General features: G+C 44.8%; 3 protein-coding genes and 1 long non-coding RNA gene across 4 annotated transcripts in view; 3 read left to right on the top strand and 1 right to left on the bottom strand.

Moving 5' to 3' along the window:
• The window catches only part of LOC119484981 (NACHT, LRR and PYD domains-containing protein 12-like), a 956,516-nt gene that overhangs the window by 96,043 nt on the left and 834,369 nt on the right, over positions 1 to 26,104 (top strand). The gene's annotated exons all lie outside the window — the stretch shown is intronic.
• Positions 1,478 to 12,048, top strand: aars2 (alanyl-tRNA synthetase 2, mitochondrial (putative)). Its single transcript, XM_037764203.1, has 22 exons — positions 1,478 to 1,801; positions 3,512 to 3,700; positions 4,492 to 4,637; positions 4,790 to 4,981; positions 5,240 to 5,384; positions 6,207 to 6,352; positions 6,470 to 6,578; positions 6,934 to 6,972; positions 7,239 to 7,353; positions 7,482 to 7,609; positions 8,069 to 8,207; positions 8,306 to 8,475; positions 8,576 to 8,689; positions 8,881 to 9,021; positions 9,160 to 9,297; positions 9,463 to 9,566; positions 9,734 to 9,842; positions 9,924 to 10,049; positions 10,135 to 10,245; positions 10,667 to 10,750; positions 11,162 to 11,275; positions 11,363 to 12,048. Exons 1-22 carry the CDS (start codon positions 1,484 to 1,486, stop codon positions 11,528 to 11,530), a joined length of 3,045 nt encoding a protein of 1,014 aa, XP_037620131.1. The 5' UTR covers positions 1,478 to 1,483; the 3' UTR covers positions 11,531 to 12,048.
• On the bottom strand, positions 12,985 to 25,064 carry LOC119484999 (calpain-2 catalytic subunit-like). The gene is made up of 21 exons (XM_037764235.1): positions 24,530 to 25,064; positions 22,480 to 22,549; positions 21,067 to 21,188; positions 20,639 to 20,772; positions 19,392 to 19,560; positions 19,006 to 19,089; positions 18,695 to 18,780; positions 18,524 to 18,598; positions 18,282 to 18,442; positions 18,019 to 18,188; positions 17,366 to 17,377; positions 16,553 to 16,764; positions 16,339 to 16,375; positions 15,810 to 15,875; positions 15,604 to 15,661; positions 15,356 to 15,420; positions 15,000 to 15,068; positions 14,646 to 14,724; positions 14,266 to 14,382; positions 14,105 to 14,163; positions 12,985 to 13,407 (listed from the first exon to the last, which is right to left on the bottom strand). Exons 1-21 carry the CDS (start codon positions 24,764 to 24,766, stop codon positions 13,384 to 13,386), a joined length of 2,106 nt encoding a protein of 701 aa, XP_037620163.1. The 5' UTR covers positions 24,767 to 25,064; the 3' UTR covers positions 12,985 to 13,383.
• LOC119485055 lies at positions 16,690 to 17,116 on the top strand. Its single transcript, XR_005206176.1, has 3 exons — positions 16,690 to 16,818; positions 16,867 to 16,878; positions 16,975 to 17,116. It is a non-coding gene; the product is annotated as an uncharacterized LOC119485055 (long non-coding RNA).

Here is a 26,104-nt window from a genome sequence, read left to right as displayed (position 1 = left end):
ATAACATTAGGTCAGCACGGGGCACCCTGACCGGTCTGCGGCTACGCAGCCCCGTATGCAACAAACTGCTCCTCACTGTGTGTTCTGACACCTTTCTATCAGAACCAGCATTCACTTGTTCAGCAGTTTGAGCTCCAGTAGCTCTTCTATTGGATCAGACAACACGGGCCAGCCTTCACTCCCCACATGCATCAATGAGCCTCGGGTCTGAACCTGTCGCCGGTTCACCGGTTCCTCCTTCACTTTTGGTAGGTCCTGACCACTGCAGACCGGGGACATCCCACGAGAGCTGCAGTTCTGGAGATGCTCTGACCCGGTCGTCTAGCCAGCACTATTTGGCCCTCGTCAAAGTCGCTCACATCCTCACGCTGGCCCATTTATTCTGCTTCCAACACAAAGTTCAAAGTTCAAAATGTTCACTTGCTGTGTAATATATCCCCCCCACTGCCAGGTGCCATGGTAACAAGATAATCCATGTTATTCACTTCACCTCTCACTGGTCTGAATGTTACGGCTGATCAGTGTATGTTACAAGTCAAGTCCAATTCAATACGATAACTGGGCCATAAATAGAGATATAATGTACGTAAAGCACTATGATCATTATTATGATCCTCAAGGAGAGTGCAGAGGAAATCAGCGTCGAGCAGGGCCGGATTAAGGCATAGGCCATATAGGCGGTCGCCTAGGGTGCCACCCTTTGCGGGGGCTAGTCGCCCTCTTAAAAAAAAAAAGAAAGAAATGAGTGAGAGTGAGAGTGGGTGCCCTTCCTCATTTTCTGCATTGAGGTAACAAATGACAGCCGATTAGACTGTTGTCAGGCTGTTAAATAGGCATTATGAGTCGCTATAAGCCCCATAGATGTGGATCAATAGGGGCCTACTACACCTACTAGTAGGTTTTAAAAAGTATAAAAGAAGACGACAGCGACCTCTATCAACCGTAGTAAGTACGACAGGAGCAGAAGCAGAAGTCAGGCGCTGTAGTATAGACAGAAAACACAGAGTTTCCAATCAAGAGACCAGAGTTCGCATCCCGTGTGAAACTCACAATGTGTAGTTGTCTTTGTGTTATTTTAACCCAAAACACAATGTTTTACACTAAACTTAACTACGTATTTTTGTTACCGAAACCTAAAGAAGTTGTAGTTTTGTTGCCTAAAACTTCGACAGTCGGCCGACCAGGGCTGCTGATGGAGGAGGGCTGCTGGTGGAGGAGGGCTGCTGGTGGAGGAAGGCTGCTGATGGAGGAGGGCTGCCGATGGAGGAGGGCTGCTGATGGAGGAGGGCTGCCGATGGAGGAGGGCTGTCGGTGGAGGAGGGCTGTCGGTGGAGGAGGTCTCCTGGTGGAGGAGGACTGCTGGTGGAGGAGGGCTGCTGATGGAGGAGGTCTCCTAATGGAGGAGGGTTGTGAACAGTGTGTCCAGCAGGGGGCGGTGACGTAACAGTGGTGCACATTGAACAGAGGAAGAAGAAGAGTGCGCATGTGCAGCAGTACAACCTGTAGTCCCTGTGAGGGTCACCACCATGGTTCAGGTTCTGTGAGGGTCCAGATGTTCCGACTGGTCCTCCGGAGGTTCCGGCCTCTCAGCGGGCCTCCGGGCCTCCTCTCTGCGGGCTCAGCTCGCTCCTCCAGCGGCCCTCCTCCTCCGGAACCAGAACCAGCTGCAGCTGCTGCCCGGGTCCGCAGCTCCTTCCTGGACTTCTTCCGTCATAAACACGACCACCGGCTGGTTCCGTCCTCTCCGGTCCGACCCAGAGCAGACCCCAGCCTGCTCTTCGTCAACGCCGGCATGAACCAGGTCAGTTCAGACCAGACCCGGTCCAGACCCGGTCCAGACCCGGTCCAGACCCGGTCCGGTTCTGGACCAACACCTGCAGCAAGCTGGCGATTTCAAAATAAGAGCGCGTCTTCAGTTTACAGAAAGTAACTAAGTACATCAGCAGAGTAGAGTACTGTTACTGTAGTACAACCTGAGGTACTAGTACTACACCTCCACTACAGTATATCATAATAAATGATGTATTATTATAGATTAAACTAGCAGCAGTATATCATAATACATGATGTATTATTATTGATTAAACTAGCAGCAGTATATCATAATAAATGATGTATTATTATAGATTAAACTAGCAGCAGTATATCATAATACATGATGTATTATTATTGATTAAACTAGCAGCAGTATATAATAATAAATGATGTATTATTATAGATTAAACTAGCAGCAGTATATAATAATACATGATGTATTATTATTGATTAAACTAGCAGCAGTATATAATAATACATGATGTATTATTATTGATTAAACTAGCAGCAGTATATAATAATAAATGATGTATTATTATTGATTAAACTAGCAGCAGTATATAATAATACATGATGTATTATTATTGATTAAACTAGCAGCAGTATATAATAATAAATGATGTATTATTATAGATTAAACTAGCAGCAGTATATAATAATAAATGATGTATTATTATAGATTAAACTAGCAGCAGTATATAATAATAAATGATGTATTATTATAGATTAAACTAGCAGCAGTATATAATAATAAATGATGTATTATTATTGATTAAACTAGCAGCAGTATATAATAATAAATGATGTATTATTATAGATTAAACTAGCAGCAGTATATAATAATAAATGATGTATTATTATTGATTAAACTAGCAGCAGTATATAATAATACATGATGTATTATTATTGATTAAACTACCAGCAGTATATCATAATAAATGATGTTTTATTATTGATTAAACTAGCAGCAGTATATAATAATAAATGATGTATTATTATAGATTAAACTACCAGCAGTATATAATAATACATGATGTATTATTATTGATTAAACTACCAGCAGTATATAATAATAAATGATGTATTATTATAGATTAAACTACCAGCAGTATATAATAATACATGATGTATTATTATTGATTAAACTACCAGCAGTATATAATAATAAATTATGTATTATTATAGATTAAACTAGCAGCAGTATATAATAATAAATGATGTATTATTATTGATTAAACTAGCAGCAGTATATAATAATAAATGATGTATTATTATTGATTAAACTAGCAGCAGTATATAATAATAAATGATGTATTATTATAGATTAAACTAGCAGCAGTATATAATAATACATGATGTATTATTATTGATTAAACTAGCAGCAGTATATAATAATAAATGATGTATTATTATAGATTAAACTAGCAGCAGTATATAATAATACATGATGTATTATTATTGATTAAACTACCAGCAGTATATAATAATAAATTATGTATTATTATAGATTAAACTAGCAGCAGTATATAATAATACATGATGTATTATTATTGATTAAACTAGCAGCAGTATATAATAATACATGATGATGTATTGTTATTATAGTGAAGGTGTAGCTGTCAGTCTGTTATTATATATATGATATTGTGATGAATATACAGTAATTGTTATTGTTATTATTATTATTATGATACAGTTTAAGCCGGTGTTCCTGGGGACCGCCGACCCTCGCAGTGAGATGGCGTCGTACCGGCGAGTGGTCAACAGTCAGAAGTGTGTCCGAGCCGGCGGCAAACACAACGACCTGGAGGACGTCGGCCGAGACGTCTACCACCACACCTTCTTTGAGATGCTGGGGAACTGGTCCTTTGGAGACTACTTCAAGGTATATAAAAATATATATATAAAATCTAAAACTAAATATATAAAAAATAACATTAAATATATTAAAATTAAATTAAATATATAAAAACGAAAACTAAATATATTAAAATTAAATTAAATATATTAAAATAAAATAAAACTAAATATATAAAAACTAAAACTAAATATATTAAAATAAAAATAAATATATAAAAATAAAACGAAATATATAAAAACTAAAACTACGTACATAAAAACTAAAACTAAATATATAAAAAAACGAAATATATAAAAACTAAAACTAAATATATTAAAATAAAACTAAATATATTAAAATAAAATTAAATATATTAAAATAAAATAAAACTAAATATATAAAAACTAAAACTAAATATATTAAAATAAAAATAAATATATAAAAATAAAACGAAATATATAAAAACTAAAACTACGTACATAAAAACTAAAACGAAATATATAAAAAAAACGAAATATATAAAAACTAAAACTAAATATATTAAAATAAAACTAAATATATTAAAATAAAACTAAATATATAAAAACTAAAACTTTGTATTTAAAAACTAAAACTAAATAAATGAAAACTAAATATATAAAAACTAAAACTACATATATGAAAACTAAATATATGAAAACTAAATATTTAAAAACTAAAACTATATATATAAAAACTAAATATATTAAAACAAAACTACGGTTTTGAAAACTAACCTAAAATGAAATAAAAAAAGAATGAATTTAAGATTGAAAACATCAACATCACTGTAATGTTGTTGTTGTTGTGTCTGACAGGAAGAGGCGTGCTGCATGGCGTGGAGCCTCCTCACAGAGCATTATGGGATACCTGCAAACAGACTGTATGTGTCTTACTTTGCTGGAGATGCTGCGTCAGGTTTACCAGCCGATGAAGAAACTCGACAAATCTGGTTGGAGATCGGGTAGGTAACCTAGACGACGGCCGATACTGTGACCTGATTGATTCACAGTGTACAGGTGTTGGTTGTCTGAACTGATCCTGCACGCTGATCTGAGATCTGTGTGTGAATTCAAGTTAAGATTAATTAATAAGGACACTCCGTCTCCGCCTCAGGGTTCCTCCTGCTCGCCTCCTGCCGTTCGGCTTGAAGGAGAACTTCTGGGAGATGGGGGACTCGGGCCCCTGTGGCCCCTGCACCGAGATCCACTACGACCACGTGGGAGGACGAGACGCCGCGGCGCTCGTCAACGCCGACAGTCCTGACGTGGTGGAGATCTGGAACCTGGTCTTCATGCAGTACAACAGGTTCATACACACACCTGGACCAGAATCTGATACATATAAAACCAGTTCAGGACACTGTAAACCATTAACACTGAACCAGTCTGCTGCCTGTACTGGTCAGCTCCCAGTATAATGTGTGTGTGTGTGTGTGTGTGTGTGTGTGTGTGTGTGCGTGTGTGTGTGTGTGTGTGTGTGTGTGTGTGTGTGTGTGTGTGTGTGTGTGTGTGTGTGTGTGTGTGTGCGTGTGCGTGCGTGCGTGCGTGCGTGTGTGTGTCTCAGGGAGGTGGACCATGGTCTACAGCTGTTGCCCCAGTTCAGTGTGGATACTGGGATGGGACTGGAGAGACTGGTGAGCGTCCTGCAGGGTAAAAGATCAAACTACGACACCGACTTGTTCACGCCGCTGCTCCACGCCATCCACCAGGTACACCGTAATACCAAGTTCACCGTAACACCAGGTTCACCATAACACCAGATACATCATAACACCAGGTTCACCGTAACACCAGGTACACCGTAACACCGGGTACACCGTAACACCAGGTACACCATAACACCAGGTACGCCATAACACCGGGTTCACCATAACACCAGGTACACCATAACACCAGGTTCACCATGTTCACCGTAACACCGGGTACACCATAACACCAGGTTCACCATGTTCACCGTAACACCGGGTTCACCATAACACCAGTACACCATAACACCAGGTTCACCATGTTCACCGTAACACCGGGTACACCATAACACCAGGTTCACCATGTTCACCGTAACACCGGGTTCACCATAACACCAGGTTCACCATGTTCACCATAACACCAGTTACACCATAACACCGGGTACACCGTAACACCAGGTACACTGTAAAACCAGGTACACCGTAACACCGGGTACACGTAACATCAGATACACCATAACACCAGGTACACAATAACAACAGGTTCACCATGTTCACCGTAACACCGGGTACACCGTAACACAGGGTACACTATAACACCAGGTAAACCATAACACCAGGTACACCGTAACACCAGGTTCACCATAACACCAGGTTCACCATAACACCAGGTACACCGTAACACCAGGTACACTATAACACCAGGTAAACCATAACACCAGGTTCACCGTAACACCGGGTACACCATAACACCAGGTTCACCATAACACCGGGTTCACCACGTACCAGGGTTAGTGAGGTGTGATTGACAGCTTCCCGTTGTCATGGTGATGTGTCTGTCCGCAGAGGTCGAGGGTGGGCCCGTACGGCGGCAGGATGGCGGCGGCAGACGAGGGGAGGGTGGACATGGCGTACCGAGTGGTGGCCGACCACGTCCGCACCTTATCGGTCTGCATCGCTGACGGCGTTCATCCAGGCATGTCAGGAGCAGAGTGAGTCATCGACCAATCAGCTGTCAGAACGCCGTCTGTTTATGATTGATTATTGATTGATTGGTTGCTTGATTGATTGATTGATTGATTGATTGATTGTTGTGACATCGGTACCAGGCTGGTGCTGAGGAGGATTCTGCGGCGGGCGGTTCGGTTCTGTGTGGAGGTTCTTCAGGCTCCTCAGGGAACGCTGGCCGGCCTGGTTCCTACTGTCACCCACATACTGGTAAAATACATTTCCCATAATACCTCTGACTAAAGGACATGGTGGATTGATTGGTTGATTGGTTGATTGATTGATTGGTTGGTTGATTGATTGATTAATTGATTAATTGATAGGTTGGTTGGTTGGTTGGTTGATTGGTTGATTGGTTGGTTGGTTGGTTGACTGACTGACTGACTGACTGTTTGAATATTCCCTGTGTGGGCAGGGTGATGTATTGATTGATTGATTGATTGATTGATTGATTGATTGATGGATGTATTGATTGGTTGATGTTGATTGATTATTCCCTGTGTGGGTGGGGTGATGTATTAATTGATTGATTGATGTATTAATTGATTATTTGCTGTGTGGGCAGGGTGATGTGTATCCGGAGCTCCACCGGGAGGCCGACCGGGTGAGTGACTGATGGGTTTGTAACTATGGAAACGTGTGAAGCAGTTTTCTATGTAGTATTTTATTTCTATATAGAAATTTGATATTCAGATACCTGAAATAAACACAGTGAACACACGTACTGTATATACTCATGTACGGAACATAACTTCATGTCCAGTTAATGATGTCAGCGAGGCTCCGAACATCTGTAACATCTGTAGGTCCCAGTATCTCTTAGAAGGGATTTCCATAACAGGACGTCATCATCAGCTGCCGTTCTTTCAGATCATGGACGTCATCAACGAGAACGAGGCTCACTTCCTGTCGTCTCTGAAGCAGGGCAGCAGGCTGATCCACCGAACACTCAACAGAAAGGACTACAAACATGGAGTCTTCCCCGGTCAGTTCCTCCCTGAGCTACTACAATTCCCATCAGCCACCTGGACAGGCGGCGGGCGGAGGGACGTGTCGATAGAACGGAGCTGGAGCTCACTTTTATAATAATAAATTTCTCTCTGATGTGCTCAGCCTCGGTGGCCTGGTCTCTGCACCGGGACCTGGGTTTCCCTCTGGACCTGGTGGACCTGATGTTGGAGGAGAGAGGAGTCCAGGTGGACCGTCAGCAGCTGGACCGACTGATCGCCGACAACCAGAAGGTGACATTTCATACGGAGCTCCCATAATACTCCTGGTTTCTACGGCTTCTTAGATCTCGTGATGTCAGTTTAACGACATCATGTAGATCATATAGATAGATATTACCACAGGGCTTTTATTGTGAAAGGGCTGTATGACTTCCTCTGTCTCTCTCAGGTGATGTCTGTCTCTCTGTCTCTCTCAGGTGACGTCTGTCTCGCTGTCCCTCTGTCTCTCTGCCTCTCTCAGGTGATATCTGTCTGTCTGTGTCTCTGTCTCTCTCAGGTGACGTCTGTCTCTCTGTACCTCTGTCTCTCTGTCTCTCTCAGGTGACGTCTGTCTCTCTCGGGTGACGTCTCTCTCTCTGTCTTTCTCAGGTGACATCTCTCTCTCTGTCTCTCTCAGGTGACGTCTGTCTCTCTGTCTCTCTCAGGTGACATCTGTCTCACTCAGGTGACGTCTCTCTCTGTCTCTCTCAGGTGATGTCTGATCTTCAGTCAGGTGTTCAGTCTCAGGTGATGTTGGACGTCCTCAGCCTGGCAGAGCTGCAGCGTCTCGGTGTCCCTCACACTGACGATGGACTCAAATATGCGTACCGACTGGAGCAGGACAGATACGGTACTACCTGTCTCATCCGTCTCACCTGTCTCACAGCAGCAGCTGGTGGACATTAGAGGACCTGCAGCTGGACTCATGTCTCACCTGTTTCCTCCCAGTGTTCCCAGCATGCCGTGCGACAGTCCTGGCTCTGTATGACGGTCACACTCTGGTGTCAGAGGTCACCGAGGGTCAGCGCTGTGGTGTCCTCCTGGATCAGACCTGCTTCTACTCTGAGCAGGGGGGACAGTCACATGACCGGGGCTACTTCACCCGGGACGGACTGCAGGTCAGCTGACCGCTCACAGGGGAAATGCATCATGGGAAGATTACCTGTTGTGTGTCCAGGTGAGGTCTGACTCCAGGTGTGTGTGTTTCCTGTCTCTCAGGACATCCTGTACCCCGTGGAGGCCGTGATCCAGGCTGGGGGGTACGTGGTCCATCAGGTGACCGCCACCGACAGCCTGAAGACTGGAGACCAGGTCCAGCTACACCTGGACCAGGTGAGTACCCGACACGTAGTCCGTTGTACAGAATCAGACATAGACTCAGATGAAGCAAATATATCTGCTATTAAAACATCTGTTTAGTATGGTGAAGTGTCCTGTGTGTCTCTCAGGTCCACAGATTGTCCTGTGTGTCTCTCAGGTCCACAGATTGTCCTGTATGGTGACGTGTCCTGTGTGTCTCTCAGGTCCACAGATTGTCCTGTATGGTGAATCACACAGCGACTCACATCCTGAACTTTGCTCTGAGGAAAGTTCTGGGTGTTTCTGTTCAGCAGAGAGGATCTCATGTTTCAGCTGATCGCCTCCGCTTCGACTTCAGTGTCAAGGTCAAACAAATAAACACTAACTAACTCGCTGACTAGTAGCATTATATAGATATAGATATATATCTATATATATATACAGTATATCTATATATATACACTGTGTGTATATATATACCTGTATATATTATTTGTCCTCAGAGGTCACTGGACGTCTCTCAGCTGCAGCAGGTAGACAGGTGTGTTAATGACATCATCTCAGCCAATCAGATCGTCCACAGCCAGGAGCTTCCTCTGCAGGCAGCCAGGAGCATCAACGGGCTGAGGACAGTGGACGAGGTGACTGTCTCACTGTGTCTCTGTCTCACTGACTGTCTCTCTGACTGTCTCACTGTGTCTCTGTCTCACTGAGTCTCTGTCTCACTGACTGTCTCACTGTGTGTCTGTCTCACTGACTGTCTCACTGTGTACTGACTGTCTCTCTGTCTTCCTGTCTGTCTCCAGATGTATCCGGACCCTGTGAGGGTGGTGTCCGTGGCCGTGGCGGTCTCCGAGCTGATGGACGATCAGACGGACGGAGAGTCGTCTGTGGAGCTCTGCTGTGGGACGTGAGTCAAACACACCTGTTCACTTGGCGGCTGTCTCTTAGCAACACATTTAACCTTCTGATGGGACAGGTGTGACCACCAGGGGGCAGTGAACATATAGAGGAGTAACGTCTACCTGAGTCTATGATATCAGCATTCATTTATGTTTAATATGTTTGTCTGTTCAGCCACCTGCTGCAGACCGGAACCATCCAGGACCTGGTGATAGTTTCTGAGAGACAGATGGTGAAAGGAATCAGTCGTATCGTCGCTGTGACGGGACGGGAGGCAACACGGGTCAGTTACAAACATCACAAACAAGTCTGTCTTAATGAAAACTACTGAAAACAACTCTGATGCTGGTGTTGTTGTCTTCAGGCTCGGGAGGACGGTCAGGTGTTGTCTCAGGATGTGGACTCTCTGTCAGCCAGACTGACAGGCTCCGCCCCCTCCAGCCTCGACTCCGCCCAGCATCTCGCCAAGGAGGTCGGAGTCCTCTCTGATGTAGGTAACCTACCCATGATGCACTGCAGCCTCTGAGATGATGATGATGAAGTGTGTCCTGTTGACCCTGTGCTTTGTCTGTCAGGCTGTAGATAACACCCCCATCCCTCAGTGGTGGCGCAGAGAGCTGCAGAGCCGACTCAGAGCGCTGCAGAGGACCAGTAACACCGCCGTCAGGAAACTGGAGATCACAGAGGTGAACACACACCTGAGACTCACCTGCGACTCACCTGAGACACACCTGAGACACACCTGAGACTCAACTGAGACACATCTGAGACTTACCAGAGACTCACATGAGACACACCTGAGACTCACCTGAGACTCACCTGAGACTCACCTGAGACTCAACTGAGACACACCTGAGACACACCTGAGACACACCTGAGACTCAACTGAGACTCAACTGAGACTTACCTGAGACTTACCTGAGACACACCTGAGACACACCTGAGACTTACCAGAGACTCACATGAGACACACCTGAGTCACACCTGAGACACACCTGAGACTCACCTGAGACACACCTGAGACTCACCTGAGACTCAGTGACCTGACGGACCCTCAGGTATATCTGTGTCCATTCTCTGACTGTTTTCCCATCATGCTTTGCGCAGGCTGCGGTGAGAGCTCAGGCTCTGCTGGAGAAGAACGGCTTTAAGGATCTGCAGGTGGATTCTGTGGAGACGGACTCTCTGTCGGTAAGATCGATCAACCTGATCAATAACTCTCTATAGATGAACACACTGGATCCTACATTTCCCATCATGCATCTTTCATTATGCTGTCTTGTCTGGTCATCAATCAATAGAATGCTGACGGGTCAGTAGCAGAGTGTGTTCAGGAGGCTTTGAGACGACAAGCTGTTGAAATGTGTGTTTTCTGGATGGAGTTTGGTTCCATCGGTCTGTGCTCTGCAGGAGAATCTCAAAGCTGATCGGCTTTTGCGGCACGCCGTCATGCGATTTTTCGCATATTCACGTCGCCCGACTCAAATTTGCGTCTTAGCTTTGACTTTGAGTGTAACTGCATTTGGTGTGAACGCATCATTAGAGGCTTCCTGCCTAGTGAACACATGATGACATCACAGCTGTCCTGCTGTTTCCTGTTAGATCGTGATGAAGACGGTGAATCAGCTGAGCGCTGCAGCTCCTCACAGTCACGTGATGCTGCTCGCTCACCAAAGGCATTCTGGGAAGGTTCTGTGTGCCTGTCAGGTTCCCAAGGTAACGATGACACGCAGCTGTCAGTGACATCACAGAGGGGTCGGGCCTTATTTGAAGCGTCTGATTGGTTGTTCTCTCCTTCCTCAGGACTCAGCAGCCCTCTCGGCCTCTGATTGGGCGGTGGCGGTGTGTCGTCACCTCGGGGGGAGCGCCGGCGGCTCCGCGCTGGTTGCCAAGGGAACAGGAAGCAGTGGTGACATCACTGAAGCGCTGAGGTGGGCGGAGGAGTTCGCTCGCCAGAAAACACAACAATGATGTCGTAAAGCGAGAGATGACATCAGTCTGACATCACAGCGCCGCATGCTGAGGGGGTGAGGTATTTCTACACTGAGGAACTGTTTCCTGTTTGGACAGGAAGTATGGTGGCGGGACAAGTGAGGACCAATACGACGTCTTCGCTTTGCTGCTGTCTGGTAGCATGCTAATGGTTAGCTTCCTTCACATGCTGCTGTTAAACTGAACGTCGGGGGGTGGACAAAATATCAGAAACACCTCAAACCGGCGCTTTAAGTTTCTATTATATCATGAATGTGGACCTGATAAACCTGATATTATAACTCCTCTGATGCTACATCCTGTAACATGCTGCTGAGTGGACTGTACTGAAGGTACTAAAGTACTAAAGGTACTAAAGGTGAGTACTGTAAGCCCCGCCCACAGCTGCATTGGACGACACAGCCAGGTGTGAAGGTTTATGATTTATAACTGATATTTTATAAATCTGAACCTTACATTTTTGTTTTATAATAAATTACTGCTCACACTGACTCACATATTTATTGTCTTAATTATTAAGGCGTTAATAACACTTCTATAACTAGGTTTACAGATTATTATTAAAGAGTTAATAACACTTCTATAACTAGGTTTACAGATTATTATTAAGGCGTTAATAACACTTCTATAACTAGGTTTATAGATTATTATTAAAGAGTTAATAACACTTCTATAACTAGTTTTACAGATTATTATTAAGGCGTTAATAACACTTCTATAACTAGGTTTACAGATTATTATTAAAGAGTTAATAACACTTCTATAACTAGGTTTACAGATTATTATTAAGGCGTTAATAACACTTCTATAACTAGGTTTATAGATTATTATTAAAGAGTTAATAACACTTCTATAACTAGTTTTACAGATTATTATTAAGGCGTTAATAACACTTCTATAACTAGGTTTACAGATTATTATTAAGGTGTTAATAACACTTCTATAACTAGGTTTACAGATTATTATTAAGGCGTTAATAACACTTCTATAACTAGGTTTACAGATTATTATTAAGGCGTTAATAACACTTCTATAACTAGGTTTACAGATTATTATTAAGGCGTTAATAACACTTCTATAACTAGGTTTACAGATTATTATTAAGGCGTTAATAACACTTCTATAACTAGGTTTACGGATTATTATTAAGGCGTTAATAACACTTCTATAACTAGGTTTATGGATTATTATTAAGACGTTAACACTTCTATAACTAGGTTTATGGATTATTATTAAGGCGTTAATAACTTCTATAACTAGGTTTACAGATTATTATTAAGACGTTAACACTTCTATAACTAGGTTTATGGATTATTATTAAGACGTTAATAATACTTCTATAACTAGGTTTATAGATCAGGTGTGAATCAAACACAAAACAATAAATGACTTAAAGATGGAACACAAACGGAGTCTTCTGGACCAATCAGAACAAACATTATTGGAACCACTTTATTTTAACACCCGTCATCGTGTATAATCAGTATATAAACATGTAATAACAGGGTGAATACCAGACTATAATGCAGTTGTAAGTGTTTATTAATGTTTTATTTATAAACAGCTGTAATAATATAAAACGTGTTATTAGGAGTTCTACCGAATATTAATAAACACTTAAACATGTCTTTATATCTGCTCATAGTCACATTATAACGTGCAATAAACCATATATTGATGACAGATGATCAGCAGCTGTCTCACTAACATCCCTCATCATTCCTATAGAATATATATATCAACCACACCCATTATATTACAGCTCCAGTTGGTACAGTCGGTCAGTTTGCTTGGACCAGGACCAGGATCAGGACCAGGGTGGTCCTGGTTCCTCAGAGCAGAGTTACGTTCAGCCACTGCAGGAGAATCACATCAGATTCATGTTCAATCATCTCTGATGTAAACGAACATCTTTAAATGAATATTAATCTCTTCAGAGTTCTGTGTTACAGTCGGTGAAATAATAATGTACGTCAGTGGTTCTCAAACTATGGTACACGTAACACTGGTGGTACGCAGTAAAAGCTCTGACTATCGATTCCTCTTATTGATGCTTTCCCACAGTTACGCTGCACAATGACGCATACGCACGCTGCATCATGTTTCAGTTTGTTTTGGACCGGAGCCACGGCGGAAAGAAAAAAGCGCTTAACAGCGTGGCGCTACTAAACATGAGGTGATGCACCCTATTATTCCCTAATAAAGCGACACTGAACAACAAATCTGTGTTTAAATCAGCAGGAGGAGAGTTAGTAACGTTAGCTGTTAGCAGCCGGTGGGCAGCACAGTCCTGACTGGATAAATAACGGCGATACGAACATTAACGGAGGTGCCATTGAGTTATTGTTATGAGGCGTTTAAAGTCTGCTCAGGAAAAATGACTATTGGGCGAAGGTAAACTACAACGTTATCATGATGTGTTCAAATGTAATCTCGTAAAATTTTAGACGTTGAATCACTGATCTATGTCCTTTATGGTTTAACTGGGTCTGTGAATCCATTAAACAAGTTCTCTACAGTCGTGTATTAAACTTTCACGGTGAAGTTTCTTACCTCCAATATGGTGAACTCAACAGTTCCTGACTTATCTTTGTCCAGCGTGTTGAACGTGTCTGTGGAGAGGAAACAGTCATCATCATCATCATCATCATCATCATCATCATCATAATGATGAAGACGAGTCAGTTTGGACTCTGAGGACTGTGAGGACTCACTGAACATGGTCTCCAGACGAACCAAGCAGCCCACAAAGTTGTCAAAGTCGATGGTGAGATCTGATTCACTGTAGCGGGCCACCAGGACCTGATGGAGCGGGTTGTTCAAACTGAACCCTGAAACACAACCACAGACTTTACTGAGGACCAGCAGAACCAAGGTCACAGAGGTCACAGAGGTCACAGAGGTCACAGGGGACCTGATGGAGCGGGGTATTCACACAGTTTACTGAGGACCAGCAGCAGACACATGAACCTGGACCTCTTGGTGGGTTCAGAGATGTGTGAATCAGTGGTGATGAAGACGTCCCGATGAAGAATCAGTGGTGAGGAAACACAACAGGAAGTGTTTTATTGTGAAATGTGTTTCAGTGGTTTACCAGCGTCCTCCACAGCCATCCTCATCTCAGTAGAGCTCATCGTCCCCGAGTTGTCCACGTCCTTCTTACGGTAAATATTCTATCCCACAGAGACGACAACAGAGACAGCGTTAAATATCAAACACCTCCTACGTCAGTTATACCCGGTATGTGGTCTCTGGTTCAGACGGACTCTTTGGATCAGGAGACCAGGACCAGAAACACCTCCCGGCTGGTGTACATTCACATACATGAAACCTGGTGCCCTGGAGGTCTAAGGAGCTGACCCTGGTTCTATAGTCCCTGGTCTGGGTTCAGTCAGGGTTCTGGTTAGCTCACATGGAACAGAAACCAGGTCCTGGATCGGACACTCACCAGGTAGTTCTCGATTTTGGTCCACAGCACTTTAAACTCCACCAGACCCAGTTTACCGCTGCCGTCTTTCTGCAGCCACAGTTCAGGAAGTCACACTGATGCTCACACCTGCTCACACTGGTGTTATTTACCCATCAGCCACTGTGGCAGCTCTCTCTGCAGACTGAACCGGTTCACACCTGAACTACAAACTAAAAATTATTGCTAAATAACGATTATTTATTTACTAATGTGTTGATTTTTTTCTCAGTTAACAATTTGATCTATAAGGATATTTAAATGATTAAACATAATAATGAGTAATAGTATAATTAGTAGTATAATTATAAAAACATAATGATGTAATGGAAGGATACGTCCAGCATGTTGACCATGTTGCGACACGTTGCCATGCTGAAGCCGCTGGTCTTGATGTCATCACCTGTCAGAGACAACAGGTTAACACGGTTCACGCATGCACATGAACACTGTTCACGCCTGCACATAAACACTGTTCACATCTCCAGATGAACACTGTTCACACCTCCAGATGAACACTGTTCACACACCGGCACATGACGTGAACACTGTTCACGCCTGCACATGAAAAGGTCTAGTTTCTCACGTTTGCACACGACTTTGTTGAGGATCTTCTGCAGCTCGAAGGTGGAGATCTCATTGTCCTGCAGCACAGAGACACTTTCTGTCAGTTCAACAGCACATATTTTATATATAAATATATATACACACATTTAATATATTTAATGTATATACACACACACACACACACATATAAATATACATTAAATATGTTCTATATGAGCAGCTCACCCCTCCTGCCAGCTGACCGAACAGACCTCTGAACCGATCGTCCACATCGTCCTCATCGATCTCAATCTGAAACAAGTCAAACCTCCACATATTTATATGTTCATATTTTATATATATATATATATATATATATATATATATATAAAATAATGTTTTGTTATATATTATATTTGAAATAAAAAGAAAAGTTAAAAATGCAGATGTAAAGTCGAGCTCAGACTGTTGGTGTCAGTGAAATGAATCCACTGGTGACTTACTGGTTAGTCTGGTTTATCTCCAACCAGTGACACCAGTAAAACCAGTAACGCCAGTAACATCAGTAACATCAGCAACACCAGTAACATCAGTAACATCAGTAACACCAGTAACACCAGTAACATCAGTAACACCAGTAACATCAGTAACACCAGTAACACCAGTAACACCAGTAACATCAGTAACATCAGTAACACCAGTAACATCAGTAACACCAATAACATCAGTAACACCAGTAACACCAGTAACACCAGTAACACCAGTTAAAGCTCACCTTCTCCACTCTGGACTCGATGGGGTCGTCCAGCTCTCTGCAGGAACAAACAACCTCATTAAAATGTGACATCATCATCACTCTCGTTCATTCAGTCATTATAATATAATATTAATATAATATTTAGATCTCTATTAAAACACGTTAATCAGACTGATCCGGTTCAGCTGCAGGTCCTGCAAATCACACCCAGACCCCCCTGAGTTGAACTTACTGGAAGTCGGCCTGTTTCTCGGAGAAGATTCGGACGCAGAAGTCTCCGTTCTTGTTGGCCTCGAAGGTGGACGGGACGATCAGGTACTCTCCTGGAGGAAGGACGAAGCGGCTGCAGACCTCTCGCAGGTTGATGAAGGTCTCAGAGCGAGCAGCCGACGCGTTACGCAGGAAGAAGTTCCTGTTGAGGTGGACGTTCCTCTGACCGCGGTACTAACAGAGAGACATCAGGAGAGATGTCAGGTGAGACATCGGGAGAGACACCAGGTGAGACACCAGGTGAGACATCAGGAGAGACATCAGGAGAAACACCAGGAGAGATGTCGGGTGAGACATCAGGAGAGACACCAGGTGAGACATCAGGAGAAAGACCAGGTGAGACATCAGGAGAAAGACCAGGTGAGACACCAGGTGAAACACCAGGTGAGACATCAGGAGAAAGACCAGGTGAGACACCAGGTGAGACATCAGGAGAAAGACCAGGTGAGACATCAGGAGAAAGACCAGGTGAGACACCAGGTGAAACACCAGGTGAGACATCAGGAGAAAGACCAGGTGAGACACCAGGTGAGACATCAGGAGAAAGACCAGGTGAGACACCAGGAGAGACACCAGGAGAGACCCCAGGAGAGACACCAGGTCACCAGGTGAGACACCAGGAGAGGCACCAGGTGAGACACCAGGAGAGACACCAGGTGAGTCACCAGGTAAGACACCAGGAGAGACACCAGGTAAGACACCAGGAGAGACCTCAGACTGAATCAGTCGCAGCTAAAGACATGAAAAGGAAGTGATCAGGTGGTCGTCTTCGTACCTCATCAGGAACCTGGAACAGAAGAAAGAAGAAGAGTTAACAGAGGAAGATGACCTCTCACCACCACCGCCGCCGCCGAACCGGGTCTAGACCGTCACGCCGCCTCCCACGTCCCCAGCTGGAACTGAACAGGGTCTAGACCGTCACGCCGCCTCCCACGTCCCCAGCTGGAACCGAACAGGGTCTAGACCGTCACGCCGCCTCCCACGTTCCCAGCTGGAACCGAACAGGGTCTAGACCGTCACGCCGCCTCCCACGTTCCCAGCTGGAACCGAACAGGGTCTAGACCGTCACGCCGCCTCCCACGTCCCCAGCTGGAACTGAACAGGGTCTAGACCGTCACGCCGCCTCCCACGTCCCCAGCTGGAACTGAACAGGGTCTAGACCGTCACGCCGCCTCCCACGTCCCCAGCTGGAACTGAACAGGGTCTAGACCGTCACGCCGCCTCCCACGTCCCCAGCTGGAACTGAACAGGGTCTAGACCGTCACGCCGCCTCCCACGTCCCCAGCTGGAACTGAACCGGGTCTAGACCGTCACGCCGCCTCCCACGTCCCCAGCTGGAACTGAACCGGGTCTAGACCGTCACGCCGCCTCCAACGTCCCCAGCTGGAACTGAACCGGGTCCAAACACTCAACAGGTGGTGATCTCACCTCGTAAATGGCGAACCCGACCGTGTTCATGTCCTCGCCCATCTTCCTCATGCGTCGGCGGTTCTTCTGGATCAGACCGACCACGAAGCTGCAGCCGGCCTCTCCATCGTCGGGTTCGTCGTCCTCCTCGTCCAGCTGGATCACAAACTGCGGGTTGGTCCAGAACGTGCCTGCGGTTTGAAAACAAGACGTCAGAAATGCCTCGGCGGCGGCGGCGGCGTGATGACCTGATGACCTTCTCTCTGTCTGACAGGACCACTCACTGGGGTTGTTCCTGCAGCCTCCGGCGGTGGATCCTCTCCGCCAGCTGCCGTCGAACGTGGACAGCGCCCACTTAGAGACGCTGTCGTCCGTCAGGGCGTCGGGCGTCAGGTTACAGATCTCCAGCCGCGAGTAATGACGCAGGAAGTCTTTGAAGGACATCCTAGAAGACAGAGCAGAGGGATCACTTCACACACAGTAGCCGGATGATGGTGGTGAGGTCGTTTATAAAGTCCAGTTTTACCAGAACTCTCCGTCCTCGGAGCGATGACTCAGACGCTGTCGGTCCTCGTCGCTGATCTGACGCCACTCAGCCGAGCTGTCACAACAGGAAACAGTTTCACAATAAGAGCGGGAAAAACGTGTCTCAGTGTCTCTATTAACGGACTGACCTGAGATCAGCAGGGTGACCTACTTGTCGCTCCAGGCTCCGGTCCACTCCACCTGTCCCCAGGGGTTTCTGATCCGGATCAGCTTCTCCATGTTGCCACGGTACTCTACCTGCAGCCAATCACACGCAGAGCAGACCACAGAGTTACACCTGATTGGATGATCGCCGTCCCCATCATAGAGCTGAAGCCCCGCCCCCTCTTCAGGTAGAGAGCAGCTGACAGGTAAGGCTCTGCTGACTCATGGGAAACGTAGTTTCATGTTGTGGTGTTTCAGGTGACAGGCAGGTGAGTGTAGGGGGCGGGTCTCTGCAGGGGGGGGGGCGTGTCCTCTCACCTCAGCTGCACCTGTCACAGAGTAGGCGTGGCCTTTCACCAGCTTCTGATGGGTTACTGCCTCCGAGTCGGAAGAGCTCGTGATCTGAAACAAAACATATAACGTTAATACAAATAAATGTAGAACCTCCGTAGAGACGACGACGACATCTATTCATTTTCACCCAAAAATACTCAAATATTCACATTTCCACAAGTTGTTTCAAAAACTGTGTGTATATCTATATATACACATGTATAGATATACATGTGTATATATAGATATACGGTATATAGAAGTGTTTACGTACGTCTATGGAGCAGCCCATCAGTAAGCAGAGTTTATGTCTATATATATTATGTCTATAGATATATATGTAGATATATAGTATAGAAAAGTTGACGTACGTCTATGGAGCAGCCCATCAGGGAGCCTCGGCTCTGAGCTTTCTGGATGATGTGGAACAGGTAGGGATCAGGTTTACTGAGCTCGTGGACTTCAGCGATTCCTCCGGTGAAATCCTCGAAGCCCTCGGTGGTGGATCCTCCAGACAGAGCCTCGTAGCAGCCGTTCATCCTGCAGCCACATCACACAGCCTACAGTCACACCTGAGACACTGACACAGGTGAGTACAGGAAGTACAGTCACACCTGAGACACTGACACAGGTGAGTACAGGAAGTACAGTCACACCTGAGACACTGTGACAGGTGAGTACAGGAAGTACAGTCACACCTGAGACACTGTGACAGGTGGGGACAGGAAGTACAGTCACACCTGAGACACTGACAGGTGGGGACAGGAAATACAGTCACACCTGACCGTTATTAATGTTATTAGTTTGTGTTTCTAACTGATTCAGAGTTCTGCTCATCACATATACTGTACAGTATATGTGTGTATACAATATATGTATTATACTGTGTACTTTGTGTGTTTTAGTGTGTGTGTGTGTGTGTGTGTGTAGCAGGTGTGAGTCAGAGCCTCGCCCTGTTGGGTAAACAGGTGTGAAGAATGCAGCGACGTGTAGGAACAAAGACCTGAAGCTGACACACCATCTACTATCACCTGGACGACTCCACTGATCCCAGCTGATCACAGGTTACTGGTCATACTGGGAGGACATACTGGGAGGACATAGTGGGACGATGACTGTAAATAAAGAGGACGGGTGTTCTAGTCTCGTAAGGCCTTAGGGGGGACATTGGGACTGAGGGTTCAGGGTTTAAGGCCGTAGGGGGGGACATCCGGACTGAGGGTTCAGGGCCTTAGGGGGGACATTGGGACTGAGGGTACAGGGTTTAGGGCCTTAGGGGGGACATTGGGACTCAGGGTTCAGGGTTTAGGGCCTTAGAGGGGACATTGGGACTCAGGGTTCAGGGTTTAGGGCCTTAGGGGGGACATTGGGACTGAGGGTTCAGGGCCTTAGGGGGGACATTGGGACTCAGGGTTCAGGGTTTAGGGCCTTAGGGGGGACATTGGAACTGAGGGTTTAGGGCCTTAGGGGGGACATTGGAACTGAGGGTTTAGGGCCTATGGGGGGACATTGGGACTGAGGGTTTAGGGCCTATGGGGGGACATTGGGACTGAGGGTTTAGGAAATATGTTGATCTGTAACATTAAATCAGACAGAGAGGAGCTGACTCAGGTCTTACTTGGCGTAGGCCTTCTCCAGCAGGGCGCTCCAGAACTCCCTCCCCTCCGCCGAGTGGACGAACATCAGCTCTCCGTCTTTGCACGGCAGACGGTCATCGATCACCACGTCCACCCACTCGCCAAACTGCCAGAACTACAGACCAGACCAGACCAGACCAGATCAGACCAGATCAGACCAGACCAGATCAGACCAGACCAGACCAGACCAGACAGACGTGAGGGTCTTGTAAACTATTTACATAACCGGTACCTTGTGGACTATTTACGTACCCGGTTCCTTGTGGATTAGTTCCGTACCCGGTACTTTGTGGATTATATGCGTACCCGGTACCTTGTGGACTATATGCGTACCCGGTACCATGTGGAGTACTTGCATTCCGGGCACCTTCTTAAATATAACTAGTACTGGTTCTGTGTATTTGTGTACCTGGAAGTGGAAGATGCCAGCGTACTCTCCTTCCCTGAAGCTCTGTCCATGTGGAACGACTCGAGCCAGAACTTCCTCGTTCAGGGTCAGAGAGGCGATGGCGGCGAGCAGCCAGCAGTCACCTGGATGACACACAGGAAGGGGGCGGGGCTTAGTCAGTAACTGTCAGTCAATCATAAAACATGAAGGCTGTGGTTGTTTGTGCTTTGATGTCGGAGTGTCCTTAAACACACCTCAGGCAACCTGAAACCTGAACGTCTGTCAGTAATGAGCTCTACCAGTGACTGGACTGTGCTGGTCTCTGATTGGCTGGAATCTCCCAGGTGTTTGTCACTACATAAACTACTGTGATGATCACCTGCATGTTTACTGTTTCTGTTGCCAAGACGACACTAGCCACCGTGTCGCCCCTGAGTGGAGGTTACCAGGTCAGGTGACTGCAGGTGTTTACAGTCTGATCATCTGTACAGAGGACGATACAGACATCAACCACCGCTGCAGTTATTGATCGATTCATTGATTAGTCCGTTCACAATTAAATTAATAGGCAACTATTTCAATAATCAGAATAATTTTATACATTTTTAAGGTATAAAGTACCACTTATAATAATGCATATTAATATTGTATATATTAAAGGTGACACAGCTAAATGATTTACAGGAACTAAAATACATACAAAAGTTAATTTTAGTGATTCAAATTTATGATTTTAATTTTCCCCAGTTAGCTTAGCTTAGCATAAAGACTGGAGACACCATCATTAGTAAACAGCTTCATGCTGTGAAAAGTTAATTTAATAGAAAATGAATCAAGTTTAATCTTCCAGTTTCTTCTAGTTTAAAACGATGATCCTGTTCAGTGAGTTCTTCCTCACTGATCCTCATTTGACTTCCAAATCTGTTGCTGCTGCGTTCAGGACTGGTCAGGACTGGTCAGGACTGGTCACGACTGGTCAGGACGGGTCAGGACTGGTCAGGACTGGTCACGACTGGTCAGGACGGGTCAGGACTGGTCAGGACTGGTCAGGACTGGTCAGAACTGGTCAGGACGGGGTCAGGACGGGTCAGGACCGGCCAGAACTGGTCCGGGTTATCTTCATCTATCTATATTCTGTCTTGTCCTGGTTCAGGTTTTTATTTATCATTTATTCAGTGTGGTTTTATTTGACTTCTCAGGAGTTCTTCGTGTTGACTTTTATTGTTTTAAGTGTGTGAACGTCGTCCTCTGACTCAGACACGCTAATAATCAGTCTCACTGTCCCTCGTCTCTTTGTATCGCTGCAGATGACAGAGTTATTTTGAACTGGAGGTATGAATGTAGGCCTCCCTTCAGGTACTGGGACCAGTTATTCCAGTCCGACCTGCTGCAGCCGCAATATTCTATTCTATTACAGCGACTGTTTGTCCTCACCCAGAGCTCCCTGACAGATGTCCGTCCTCGAGGCTCCAGAGACGATGAACTCAGGGTTAGAGGTCAACTCCTGCACACGAAACATAAGGAACAGAGGGATGAACAAGACAGGACAAGAAGAAGGAGAAGAGGAAGCAGGAGAACAAGAAGTTATTCACACGCAGGACAGGAAACAGATAAATGTGTATGTAAATAAGTACGATATACGGACATGACCTTGATCCTTTTAACGTTAACGACTTATCGTATGATATATAAAGACCAATATTAAATTATTATATTATACTATTATTCAATATTTTAATGTCAAATATTAAACTATTATATTATACTATTATTCAATATTTAATGACCAATATTAAATTATTATGTAATACTATTATTCTGTGAAACCTCACTCATCAGGTTCCACTGGTCTGAGATGAAGCTGCTCCACCCAAACACTCCCAGTGGGAGTCGCCCAGTTTAACCACAGCTCCCATTGTGAATGTGCAGCTGGGTGTTGGCATCAGCAAACTGACTGATCAAACAACAGCCTGAGAAAATAAAAACCTATAGTAATCTATAATCTGATCTATAATCTGATGTTTTCAGATCTCTGAGCTGATTCTTCACCTGTTTACTGATCTCAGCTCCAGATAAACAGGCTGAGCAGCTGATTCTACAGGAAGCTACACAAACCTCAAACCAAACTCCATTTACAAAACCAGGATTTGTAATTCCTACTCACTTATTCCCACATACACCCGACACAAAGAACGGTCCACACATCCATACAACACACACTTTTTTTCTCATAAACTGATGACTATATTCTCATAATATTACCACTTTTTTTCTTGGAAAATTATGATTTTATTCTCATAATAATTCATTTTTGTCACTAAAATCAATGTATAATCGTGATAAATAATCATTTCGGCCTTAAATCGTGCAGCTCTAACAGGAAGCAGCAACAACACCTGCAGGAACCATTAAAAACCATTAAAACCATTAAAACCATCTCAAGTGTAACAGCAGCAGCAGACACACGGCGGTGAAGCTGAACAGAGACTTACCCTTCCTCCCTGACCTCTGACCCTTCACCACATTAATTTTTATTTAAATGTATTTATTTATTTAACTTTATTTTATTTTAATTATTTGGGTTGTTTAAGTCTGTGTCCTCCCTTTCTCTCCGAGTTAAATTAAAATTACATTTTAAGATGAAGTCTTGTTTATTTTATGTTTTTTAAGTGTTGTGTTGTTTGTTGAATTCTGTATTGATGCTCATGATGTTCAACCCAGAGCTGAAAATGCAAAATAAATATCAAAGTTAAAAAAAAGTTGCAACTTTAAATTTACATTTTTTTTTTAGTGAAGTGTGACGTCACAGCTTGTGTTTCTCTGAACAGAACTTCGTCAGAACTTCATCAGAACAGTGAGTGTTTCAGAGTGTTTCAGAGTGTCTCAGTGTGTTTCAGTGTGTTTCAGAGTGTTTCAGAGTGTTTCAGTGTGTTTCAGTGTGTTTCAGAGTGTTTCAGTGTGTTTCAGAGTGTCTCAGTGTGTTTCAGAGTGTTTCAGAGTGTTTCAGTGTGTTTCAGAGTGTTTCAGTGTGTTTCAGTGTGTTTCAGAGTGTTTCAGAGTGTTTCAGTGTGTCTCAGTGTGTTTCAGAGTGTTTCAGAGTGTTTCAGTGTGTTTCAGAGTGTCTCAGTGTGTTTCAGTGTGTTTCAGAGTGTTTCAGAGTGTCTCAGTGTGTTTCAGTGTGTTTCAGAGTGTTTCAGAGTGTTTCAGTGTGTCTCAGTGTGTTTCAGAGTGTTTCAGAGTGTTTCAGTGTGTTTCAGAGTGTCTCAGTGTGTTTCAGTGTGTTTCAGAGTGTTTCAGAGTGTTTCAGTGTGTTTCAGTGTGTTTCAGAGTGTTTCAGTGTGTTTCAGTGTGTTTCAGTGTGTCTCAGTGTGTGTTTCTGTGTGTGTCTCAGTGTGTGTCTCAGTGTGTGTTTCTGTGTGTGTCTCAGTGTGTGTTTCTGTGTGTGTCTCAGTGTGTGTTTCTGTGTGTGTTTGTGTGCACTGACCGTCGGTCTCTCCCAGGAAACCCCCCTGGTCTTGTAGGAGCCCGGACCCAGCTCCTTGAAGCCCAGAGAGGAGGTGATGGCCGGGAAGGTTTCGTCCTGGAACAGCCGGCCGGTCTGGAAGCAATGCTGCTGCAGAGCCTGGAAGTCCTGGTTCAGGTACTTCACCGCCTGGCTGCAGGAACCGATGCCCTGGTCCTTCTCCCGGCGGTGCTGCAGGGTGGCCGCGATGCCCGACATGGTGCTGGGTCTGGCTCTGGTTCTGGAACTTGGGTCTTGGTCTCAGTCTAAGTCTGGAGCCTGGAGCCTGGGTCTGGAGCCTGGTTCTGGTTCTGGGTCAGGTTCTGGGTCTGGGTCTCGGCTTGGTTCTGGAGCCTGGTTCTGGTTCTGGGTCTGGTTCTGGAGCCTGGTTCTGGGTCTCTGTGTTCCAGGAAGGTTTGGGAGAGTCTGAGAGAGTCTGAGAGAGGCGAGGCTGCAGGTGAGTGATGCCAGGAAGGGCGTGTCCTCTCTGCTGGGACATCAGACACCTAGTCAAGAGGACAGACACACAGGTAAGACTTCCGGGGACTACCTTCACAATAAAAGCATTTTATTTTTTTATTTTTTTGCCCGGCATGTACATAGTATTCTCAGAATCAGAATCAGAATGGTGTTTATATTCAGGTGTGAGAGGTATACACTGGAATTTGCTTTGGTTTTGTTGGTGCAAGTTAGACAGTATAATAACAAAAGAATAGATAAAAACGTTAGAATAAAATAAGAATACAAAAATTGAAATTCTACCAATATACAATATACAAAATAAGCTATAAACAAAAATAAACATGATATGAACAGATGTGCAAACATTTTTTTACAACCCTTAAAGGGACTGCTTGTAACTTCTTCCACGTATAAATCATTGCTGGTCGGTGTCCCATGCGCGCTCACGTGTGTCTACTGTAATGGAAAATTACACTGTATGTAGCGTGTCTCTTTATGCAACAGTGGAAAGTTACTGTCTGTGTGCTATTCGTCTCATGTAGTGGGAAAGTACTGAGTGTTTACTGGGACACTATCTGAGTAAAACAACTCCTTTTCTCACAGTCCCTGTTGTAGATTTCTATATAATCACATTGTAATAATCTCCTGCAGTGCAACTCTTCTGCAGACTTTGTGTGACTCTGTATAACCGGTGTATAAGACATTTCATCTGTTTGAGATCTTTATTTCAACGATCATTAGGACTCATCTTGGAATATTGACAGAATGTCCATTACACTACGCTGTTCAGACTCAGACTCCAACACAAACTACAGTGAGGCACCTAAACCTCTTGGTTGTATCTAGTGAAGCCCGTCTGTTAAACAGTGTTGGCCGCGGTCGGAGGACGCGGGGGAGACCGTAGCTTTGGTCTCCAGGACCGGAGTCTCTGCTGTACTCTGCTCCTCTGCTCCTCTGCCTGCCTTCACTCACACACCGCGCTCCTTCTCTCTCTCTCTCTCCACCTCTCACGTGCATGCTGCTCACTCCACACTGCAGAAGAGTTAGTTTAGCTCTGAGAATATCTAGTGAATGTTCAGTGGACGTTTGTGCAGA

The sequence above is a fragment of the Sebastes umbrosus genome, chromosome 3 (assembly GCF_015220745.1).
Source record: "Sebastes umbrosus isolate fSebUmb1 chromosome 3, fSebUmb1.pri, whole genome shotgun sequence".
NCBI lineage: Eukaryota > Metazoa > Chordata > Actinopteri > Perciformes > Sebastidae > Sebastes > Sebastes umbrosus.
Note: the sequence above shows the minus strand (reverse complement) of the source record. Positions and strands in the feature narration are given on the sequence as shown.